This window comes from Schistocerca americana, chromosome 6, assembly GCF_021461395.2.
Source record: "Schistocerca americana isolate TAMUIC-IGC-003095 chromosome 6, iqSchAmer2.1, whole genome shotgun sequence".
Lineage (NCBI taxonomy): Eukaryota > Metazoa > Arthropoda > Insecta > Orthoptera > Acrididae > Schistocerca > Schistocerca americana.
In genome coordinates this window covers 337,421,518-337,432,856 of record NC_060124.1, presented here as the reverse complement: position 1 = coordinate 337,432,856, position 11,339 = coordinate 337,421,518, and the positions used below count along the sequence as shown (strand labels likewise).

General features: G+C 40.7%; 1 protein-coding gene across 1 annotated transcript in view; it reads left to right on the top strand.

Moving 5' to 3' along the window:
- The first annotated feature begins 284 nt into the window (after positions 1 to 284).
- The window catches only part of LOC124620129 (odorant receptor Or2-like), a 38,683-nt gene continuing 27,628 nt past the window's right edge, over positions 285 to 11,339 (top strand). The window contains exon 1 of the mRNA XM_047146800.1: positions 285 to 379. Coding sequence (XP_047002756.1) covers positions 314 to 379 — 66 coding nt within the window. The 5' untranslated portion in view covers positions 285 to 313. The remainder of the gene's footprint in view (positions 380 to 11,339) is intronic.

Sequence of the window (11,339 nt, the reverse complement as noted above, 5' to 3'; positions counted from 1 at the left end):
GTGTTGTCGAGCCATACTGACTTCTGAGAGTCATATATTAATTCTGTGCTCTCATGTGCATCATATATGGTGTAAAGTTTGAGTTACATGCGGTCGTTGTATTGTAAAGGATATTAAATTAATCTTTGTAATTGTGTGCGCTTACATAATATGAAAGCAGCAGGGCAAGTGCCGATGGATATAAATCTTTTCTAGTGCGGACGCTGTTTCTTAGTCCGCTGATCTACAACGCTCCTCAATTGGCTCCTGACGAGAGTCTTCTGCTATGTGTTGTAACAGGAACTCAGACTTGCTGGAACGGCGCCTAGGGGCCATGTTGCTGGCACAGAGCATATCCATTGGTGCCGCCGCCTGCTTCCAGATGTTCCAGATTGCCACGGTGAGTGAACACGGCATTTCACTGCAAATTATAAGGATACGCAGGAGCTGAAAAGTTGTTGAAAAACAGACCTGGCCGTGAGCTATACCTGGGAATTAGGGGAATTCAGCTGTCAGACTGTGAGGAGAGATTCCAAAAAGTGCGTTTCACGAAGTTTACTCTTCTAATTGCCGTACATGGCTGCCTCTATTGAAATAGTTTACTCACCAAGCCACACACAGTATGGTCACTGTTAAAAGAACAAAATTCTTCAGCCCAAACTTCCAAATGTTGATACTGCGAAGATAAAGAAAACGTTTTCTGTCTAATACTGCATTACAAATGAAAACACGCAAGTCAGGAACTTGTTATGGAAAGATAATAAGTATGTCTGTTTACTATCGACATTCGCTTGAACTCAACCAGAAGGGACTATTCAAAGGTTCGACTGGACAGAGGAGATATAGAACACTATAAAATGCCCAGCAGTAATGGGGAGACTGATTTACTTCACAGTTTATTGCAACGTCATATTTCTATGCACTGTAGGAAATGGTACATGAGACTGCTTTATAACGTTGTTACCTTAACTTTTGTCAATTGGTTGCTGCACAGGAAGTTTCGTGGGCCGAAAGGTTCGGTGAAACTGCGAACATTCGAAACTGAACATACTCTCCGTACATTTGAACACTGGGCAATGGCAAAGCGATAGAGACCATGCTCTGAAGTACAGAATAATACCACAGCAAAGAAATGTAAAGATCCGCCAGATTTTTTGATGTGAATACACGAATCATTTTCCTACACTGAATCCCACAAGAATATGCAGCAAATTTACAACATGTAAAATCACAGCATATCTGGTGTGCACTATAGGTGATGTTGTACTTCGCTTCAGTAAAGAAACAAGTTGTTTTTGCTGTTTCACATTACGTCAGTTCTAGAAAAACTACTGTTAGTAGTGATGGGTACTTAAGTCAATATTTTCTTAAAATAGACTAAAACTTAAACATTGGATTCCTGTGCTATAGATAGTGTGTATTATTACATATACTTTGTTATAGTAAATTCTGAATTGCTTTTTCAAATTCCTATATCCATGTTTCCCAATATAATTAATATAAAACTTTTATAAAATAAAATATGAATAATTTATATGTACATCAGATGCCCCAGTACTCGATGACTTATTTATGACTCACTCCAATAAGACCTCTTGACAGAGGAAAATGAACAGCTGAGCTTCTTCTTTTCTAAAAAAAGTAACATTTATTCTGTTACGTACTTTGTATGTCGCTACCGGTGAGTATATTCCCTGATGAAACAAACAACCACGCACTCTGGTGTTGGATACATAAGTAATCTCTATGCACTATTTCAATCGAAGGGTAACAGCTTCATTGACATTCATGGAAGGGTAAAAGGGTATGAGAGCTGTAGTACCGAAAACAGTGCAACATGTGTCAGAGTTTGTCACGAACAGCAGATTTTGTTGTTATTGTTGTGATCTTCAGAAGACAGGAGAGTGATTTGATGCAGGTTTGCAAGAAAGTCTGTCATGAGGAAGCGTCTTCATCTCTACACAACTACTGCAACCTACATCCGATTCAACAGGCTTACTGCATTCAGGCCCGGTCTCCCTCCACAATTTTTAGCCTCCACACTCACTCCCACTAATAAACTCACAATTCGCTAATGCCTCAGGTTCTTTCAGTGAAGTTGTGCTACAATTTGCTTTTTTTCCCCAATTCGATCTATTTATCTAATCTTCAGCATTCTTCTGTAGCACAACATTTCAAAAGCTTCTATTCTGTACTAGTCTGACCTGTTTATTGTTTAAGTTTTACTTTCATAAAAGTTTACATATCAGAAAAATTGATTCAGAAAAGAACTTCCTACTACCTACATTTACGTTACACGTTCACAAATTCCTCAGTATCAGAAATGTTTTTCTTGCTATTGTCAGATTGTATATCACATACCATCCACTCCAGCCTACAACAGTTGTTTTGCTGTCCAAATAGGAAAACACATCTCCTGTTTTTAGTGTGTCATTTCCTAGACCAATTGACTCAGAATATCCTGATTTAATACGTCTGCGCTCCGTCATCCTTTTTTTAATTTCGTATATATTAATCTTTACCCTTTTTCCAAGGTGATATTCATTCTATTCAGCTTACTTTCTAAGTCCTTTCGGGAAACAGAATTACAGTCTCATCGGCAAACCTCAAACTTTTTAATTTCTTCTCCCTGTACTTTATTCCGGTTCCAATTTTCTCCTTGGCATCCTACACGTATCGATCAAAGTACAGAATGGATAACTCGGTGATAGGCTAGAAGTCTGTCTCATTCCCTTCTCAACTAAGGCTTCGCTTTATGCCCTTCAGCCCTAGAAACTGCAACATTGTTTCTATACAAATTGTAAATGGGCTCCTGCAACCTGTATCTTGTCCCTACTGCCTTCTGAATTTCAAAGAATGTATTCCAGCCCAGTTTCCATAAAACGTTCGGTAAGTCCGCAAATGCTATAAACTTAGGTTTGCCAATCTTCAGCGTAACCTTAAATCGTGGGGTCAGTATTGTGCCTCGCATGTACCGAAATATGGGTACATCTTCTCCAACGTGGCCTCTAATAGTTTCTCCATTCTTCAGCCGATAATTTGTGTCAGTATTTTGCAATTGTGACTTATTAAACTTATGGTTCGATAGTATTTACACCTGTCAACGTCTTTCTTCTGTGGTGTTGGAATTATTACATTCTTTCTGAGGTAGTGAACGGACGTTATGGAATGGCAATCTGGCAACATTTTAACCACTTGAGTGGTAACTATCTCTGTCAGTAATATTGGTTGAGCTGTAGAGTTGGTGCAGTGAATGGAGTTTTGGGTGGACATGCAGGAGATCGATGGTTCGATCCTGGGTTCAGGTATATGTTTTTCATTTGGTAAATTTAGTACAGGTGGTACGGTATCTGACATCTTAATTGTCAGCAGCGATTCCAGCGGGTCTTCTAGAAAACATTTGCGTACAATCGTAGATATCGAGGATTGGCCAGCTTTGAAAGAAGCCTTTCCCACATCGTGGACGTTAATTTATTCGCACGACATCATCTACCAGATGCAAAACCGGTTTTCTTTGTACCCTCCTCCAGTGGTCCCATGGATTAGTACCAGATATTATTCTTGCCCCGTTCAGGTCTATTACAGTTCGTTAGAGCGTTACGTTACTAGCAGGACTAGAAACGTGCTTTGCGAATAATGTCCAAACTCTGTTACTATTTGTATGTTTATCACCATGGTCCCACTAATTTTGCCTTTCAACATTGAGTCTGGTAATCACATGCTGTTTAGTAGGTATCTCGATGCATTACTATTGATATTATTATTGTTACTCTAACGATGAGATTGTGGAAAGATCACCTCTATTACCGTTAGGGCAACAGTGTAATTAGAAACCGAACATTTCACAATTAGCAGTGTTGGGATGAATCATGCAGAGCAATATCTGTCAGGGGGGTAATGCGCTTTAGGTGAAACAGTGCGCAGGACTGACGGAGTGTTTATACTGAATGCGCTGTCCACCAGACAGGTACTTGTTGCGAGTAGAGTAACGCACGCGTACACGTATCAAATTTTCTTAATGTAAACCTCTAAACCAGTGTAGCAGACGTATGGCACACACAAACAATGAATATGTGGATATGCTTCTGGTCCTTGGTGCATCTGCTAACCGGGCTGGTGTTGCCACTCGTGAATATGCTCCTAGATATTTTCGTTGACGCCATCCAGATGAAAATGTGTCGTCGTCTGGAGCTGCCCCTTCGAAGGTCAGGTTTTCTCCTTCCACCATCGTGTGATAGAGGTCGTCCACGGACTCAAAGTACTCCAGCTACTGAGGAAGCTATTCTGGAGGTCATACATCAAGTACCTAAGCGAAGTACACGTAGCGTATCATGGCAGCTGAGTGTCTCGCAAGGCCTGGTTATTAACGTGCTGCACAAGCCATGTGCTGCACCCCTATCATTATGCTTTCACGCAAAACCTGCATCATGTAGATCGCCATCAACGGACACAATTCTGTGAATGGTTCCAACAACAACAGGAAGCCAACGATGACTTCATGAACACCGAAATATGGTCAGATGAAGCAGCATTCACTCCTGAGGGTGTCTTCAAATGTTCAAATGTGTGTGAATTCCTAAGGGATCAAACTGCTGACGTCGTCGGTCCTTAGACTTACACACTACTTAAACTAACTTACGCTAAGAACACCACACACATCCATGCTCGAGGGAGGACTAGAAACCTCCGGCGGGAGGAGCAGCGCAATCAGTGGCATGGCACCTCTAACCGCGCTGCCACTTCGTGCGGCGATGTCTTCAATATGCATGTTTCCCACCATTGGTGTGAGGTTAACCTGCACGTCACCCGCGACTGGAGATATGAAGTTTGCTTTGGTTTGAACATCTGGCCCGAAATATTGGGCGACAGGTGATCAGGCCTCTACATGTTGCCTGACCGGTTGACTACACGAAGGTAGCTGGTCAGAGTGGCCGAGCGGTGCTAGGCGCTACAGTCTGGAACCGCACGACCGCTACGGTCGCAGGTTCGAATCCTGCCTTGGGCATTGATGTGTGTGATGTCCTTATGTTAGTTACGTTTAAGTAGTTCTGGGGGACTGATGACCTCAGAAGTTAAGTCCCATAGTGATCAGAGCCATTTGAACCATTTTTACACGAAGGTATCATGCATTCCTCTCAAACTATCTACCTGATGTCCTGGAAGATGTCACACTACATGTTCGGCAGAGGTTATGGTTCCAACATGATGGTGCACCTCCACACTCTGGAATTAATGTGCGACTGTATTTGGACAAAATATTTCCAGGGAAATGGCTTGAACGTGGAGTCCAGTTGTATAGCCGCAGCTTTCACCTGACGTAAATCCCTGGACATCTCAGGGAACACGTGTAGTCTACTTCGACAACGAATGAGATAAAACTTATAGCACGTTTTCATGCTACTCTTGTTACTGTGGACGCAGCTTTACTGAGAATGGTCCAGTGCTGTATGATCCGGCGGATTGCGCAATGTTTGGATGTACAGGAAAGTCGCTTTGAGCATCTGTTGTTCTGATTACAACGTATTCTGTTGTGAAGGTCATATGGTCATTATTATGGAAATTTTAACTGTCACAGGTGGCTGATGCGTGACATCTTAGTGCTCATATTACATGTAGTATAAGTGACAAGTACTGTACTATCATGTTTAACATCCCGAAATCGATGTTGTTTTTGTAGTTATTCTGTCCTGCGACTGGTCATTTATTTCAACTATTTCTTATTTTATTTTGACTAAAGTTCAGTCTTGATCACACCATTTATGTTTCAATGGCATAGGTAATCGGTTTCGGTTATTTTTACATAACCATCATCAGAGCCATGGCTCCCTTAGGATGGTAGGCGGAGCTCTCCTCAGCTGCTACGAAGTCAACTGTCTAACCACGTATTTGTTATGTTCATCGGTACAAAATGCTGTCAATTTAGGATACATGTGAGCTAAGAAACGATGTATATTACAGTATGATATGTCAGAATGAAATTAGCAAAAAAAAAACAAATGCACCCCAAACCGGGATCGAATCCTCGACCCCTGTATACTAACCCGAAACTGTATCCACTGCACCAACTGTACAACACAACCAAACGTGCTGATAGATGTAGTTACCATTCATGTTGTTACAGTGTTGCCAGATTCCCACTCTTTAACGTCCTTTTTCTGCCGGATGTACTCGCCGGACGAAATTTTGTGACATACATTTTTCTATCGGTAGTATATGAGGATTCGGGCTGCTAAGCACGAGTGCGCGAATTTCGCTTCACCTTGTATAATCATTCTGAAAGATTCCAGTGTCTTCATATCTCATCTACGCAAACAACTTGCCTTCGTTTTCGTTCTTAGACCAAGTAATAGCGATTATTAAATGAACCTGTGTGCAAAATTAAACGTGCTGGCATTTTCTTTCTAAGCCATCCTCACACAATGTTTCCTTCCCTTCCTTTTCCTACTACCGAATTCCAGTCACTTAAAACAATAAAATTTTTGTCTCCATTAAGCATCTGGACTATATTCTGTATCTCATCACACATTTTTTCAATCTATTTATCATCTGTTGACCCAGTTGGCTTGTAAATTTGTGCTGGTATGGTGGTCACCCTAAATGGCCTCACCAGAACTGCTGTCCTTACAGACAATGACTTCCCTCTACCTCACATACCCGATTTAGGGATGTAATATTTCACTCTATGATCTGTAGAGCGTCAATTTTGTTTTTCCTAATCTTCTTCCCGTCAAAATGGCAGAGTAGTGGACAGTGTTGCCTCCTTAATATATTGCCCAAGTGGATGCTGTTACCATTGTGCCATACAGCAGAGACACATGCTGCTGGGGAGAAAAGATCACGCCTGTTGTTACCGACTACTTTCAGCAGTTCGTAGTTTCGGTAGAGAAAGCCCATCGGCAGAGAAAGCCCATCAGGAGAGAAAGCCCATTTACTACAAATACCATCCGAACAGTTTCACACTCTGTTATTTTCAATGTGCTACTAGTGCCCATGCATGTCACAACTACATAATCCATCCCCCAATTTCAGCTATAGAAGACCAGGGTTAAGTACTTCGTCCTGCCGGTAATAGATTGTTTTTCATGAGTGAACATGGAGCTATTTTTGATTTAATGCCCACTGATTTTAACATACTTTTCTTACTTTATTCCAGCGAGTAGATTTCACTGTAAAAATGCAGTTGTCGAATTTGGGTGGTCGTAATATTATCATGATATATAAAGAGTGGTCAGAGTGAAAAGCTTGTAAGGATATCACAGGATATGTCATGAAAAGACATAATTGTTCAGAAAAAACTGATAAATTGTGCCGTTTCCCAGTTAATTAGCATTGAAGTTAGTGAATCAGCCGTTCCGAGGAAAAATTCTAGTGACATGCTAGATGCAATTAGTGTAATATGTTCTCATACGTATATGATAGCGCACGAGACTGCTTATGCTGTCCTACTGTCCCATAGGCAAATGTTGTATCACTCACTTGTTAGGTTTTAGGTAACCGTCTCTTGCGGGCTGCTTCAATTTGTGCGAGGAATGGCCTAATAGTCTAACTTAATTTTTCAGAAGGACGCAACACATTGAATTTTTTGTTACCAATTAGTCAGCATAACCTACTCTTAACACATTTCAAATCTTTTCAGACTGTTTCTGGCCACCATACATAAAAATTTCAAGTTATATATTTCTTAAGATGCGGTTCTAAGCAAACAATGGTGTGCACTATATGTAATGAAGATAAAGGAAGTGCCCATGAGATGAATTCGGGGTGCACTCAGCCTCCTGATGCCAACTGAGGAGCTACTAGACCGAATAGTAGCGGCTCGGGTCAAAGAAAACCATCATAGCGACCGGGAGTGCGGTGTGCTGGCCACACGCCCCACCTATCTGCATCCTCAGCTGAGGATGACACGGCGGTCGGATGGTCCCGATGGACCACTTGTGGCCTGAAGACGGAGTCCCCATGATATGAACATTAAATCCCTTATTTTTCGTAGCTAACAATACAAGTTTGTCGGTCGGTAAATTGTACAACTGCAAAACATTACTTTTCCTTAACATCTAATCCGTGTAACCCTTTCTTTCTTTTCTTGTCGTCAGTTGGCACGTAAGGTTATTACGTTACTCTCATATAAAATAAGATGATTTCTTCTGTTACTCAGATAAAGCTGGCCCTAGTCTTATTTCCAAATGAAATGGAATTCGCGTTTATTGGCGCAGATCAACTTCATGCTACCAGCTGATTTCAGTGCTGTTTGCTGTAAAAATTGGCAGTTCGTAGTCTCATTCGCAGTAACAAATCGTTGCACTAAATAATTTGAATTATTTTTCAACAATCAGCTGCTTCGCAGCACGAAGTAATGGCCGCTATCGACAGGGGATCTCAAGTTGATTCCGTATTTCTAGATTTCCGGAAAGCTTTTGACACCGTTCCTCACAAGCGACCTCTAATCAAGCTGCCGGCCTATGGGGTATCGTCCCAGTTGTGTGACTGGATGCGTGATTTCCTGTCAGGAAGGTCGCAGTTCGTAGTAATAGACGGCAAATCATCGAGTAAAACTGAAGTGATATCAGGTGCTCCCCAGGGAAGCGTCCTGGGACCTCTGCTGTTCCTGATCTATGTAAATGACCTGGGTGACAATCTGAGCAGTTCTCTTAGGTTGTTCGCAGATAATGCTGTAATTTACCGTCTAGTAAGGTCATCCGAAGACCAGTATCAGTTGCAAAGCGATTTAGACAAGATTGCTGTATGGTGTGGCAGGTGGCAGTTGACGCTAAATAACGAAAAGTGTGAGGTGATCCACATCAGTTCCAAAAGAAATCCGTTGGAATTCGATTACTCGATAAATAGTACAATTCTCAAGGCTGTCCCCCAACTAAGTACCTGGGTGTTAAAATTACGAACAACTTCAGTTGGAAAGACCACATAGATAATATTGTGGGGAAGGCGAGCCAAAGGTTGCGTTTCATTGCCAGGACACTTAGAAGATGCAACAAGTCCACTAAAGAGACAGCTTACATTACACTCGTTCGCCCTCTGTTAGAATATTGCTGCGCGGTGTGGGATCCTTACCAGGTGGGATTGACGGAGGACATCGAAAGGGTGCAACAAAGGGCAGCTCGTTTTGTATTATCACGTAATAGGGGAGAGAGTGTGGCAGATATGATACGCGAATTGGAATGGAAGTCATTACAGCAAAGACGTTTTTCGTCGCGGCGAGATCTATTTACGAAATTTCAGTCACCAACTTTCTCTTCCGAATGCGAAAATATTTTGTTGAGCCCAACCTACATAGGTAGGAATGATCATCAAAATAAAAAAAGAGAAATAAAAGCTCGAACAGAAAGGTTTAGGTGTTCGTTTTTCCCGCGCGCTGTTCGGGAGTGGAATGGTAGAGAGATAGTATGATTGTGGTTCGATGAACCCTCTGCCAAGCACTTAAATGTGAATTGCAGAGTAGTCATGTAGATGTAGATGTAGATGTTAGCAGTCATCAAACATAATAACCAACTTCTGATGAGGTATCTCATGGTTCATTCTGAAAGTTATTTGCTGTGACTCGATCGTTCGCTCGTTCATGGACATTAAAATTTTAGCCTGCTTTTTATTCGACACTGGATATACTATCCACTGTTATAAAAAGGTTGAAGTGAAATTGCTATTGCCAACAGTGTGTCTCAGTACACAGATTTAAATAAATAAAAGATTAACTGACGTTCACTGTGCAGGAAATCAAATCAAAACTCTTACTCTAAAATCAGTAGCAAAATCAAACCGGGCAGTGCCCAAAAAACTTGAGACACTGAAATTACGTAACAACACTATGAAACACACACTGTTCACTGGCCCATTAACAATCTGAATTACAAAGAAAATGCTTACAATTTGGGCAGTGGAAACGTGAGATAAGAAACGAAGAACCAACAAAAAATTTAAGAAAATCACCTGAAAAATTACAGCAGAATGAGCAGCAACAGCCCAGCATGAAGCAATCACGCCAGCTAAAGTATGTTAAAGTAAAACTAAACGACTGGCAGAAAGACTGGGGTGATTATCTCATGCAAAAAAAAGAAAATAAATTGGTATTTTATATGAAAATAGTAATCCGTTCATTACAATGAGAATGCTGTATTCTAAACTCTTATTTCGGGAAAACATAAAACTCACAGAATACCGAAATAAGTTTACTTCCTTTACAAAAGTCTTACAAGGCAATGTTTTAACGATTATGCAACTATGAATTAAACTGAAATGACACATTATCAGTACGTGCCAGCAAAAATTATTACGTTAAAAATATATCCACAATGCAAATCCATTCTCTCTGGTCCATAAATTCTGCGTCTGAGTAGTCCTTCCATCATATTAATTCCTAATAATTTTCTTCAACAAAATCCTCCTCCAATATGAACTACGTTAAAAGTTCTGCCACCTTACTCCATATACAATACTCGACAACTCTTCGCTTTACATCTGAGCCACAGATACACAAGTTGAGAATACTATTGTCACTGTCGTTAGTCGACTATTCCACACTTGACTGCGCCGCTCTCCCAGCATGAAATTTCCACTTATTCTTATACTATCCGCAGATAAATGTCCAGCCCACCAATAAATGTTCACCTTTCACAATCCCCTACCACTTTTGATAAAATTTTCTTACGTTATTATGTTGCCTTAAAATGTGAAAACTGCAAAAATTTGACAATGTGTATAAATATATAGTTCGCAAAACGTATGAATAGAAAACATGTACACAAAAAAATTGAATTTGTGGTTTTTCGTTAAAAACTCGGTGCACAGGGTATAGTCAAGTTATGATCAGGTACACAAATGAAACAAGCGTCAGATGAAAATGTCATTGAAGAATGGAAGTCATTGCAGTCCGTGTAAATTCGTATCACAACTAACATTTTAACAGTCCATGATTTGCCTCACACACTGCGCATTACAATGTTTGTAAACGAAGCTGACATTTCAGTCTTTTTAAGTCCACTCATAATGTAACGTCACCAATATTGCAGTATAATGACCAGTGAAGGCTGGAATACATCCAATCGACCAGCAAAACCTCATCTTTACGTGAAACTTCAAATACTGTTTGGAATCGCGACAAGCGACCAACAGAAACTCCTCTTGCAATGGAGCATTAACAATAGTTTGACCAAGCGACCATCATACCAAAATAGTCGTTAGCAGTGGAGAAGTTTCGAGATCAGTAATTTTACAAGAAATCATTCACTGACCACCATAATATCTTCCATAACAAATTAACATCTGGTCCAGTACTAATTTTTACACACGTTGAAAATTGTCTGTTGCAATAACGACTGTAAGCACTTCCCCACGTTCTTTTAAAATCTCAC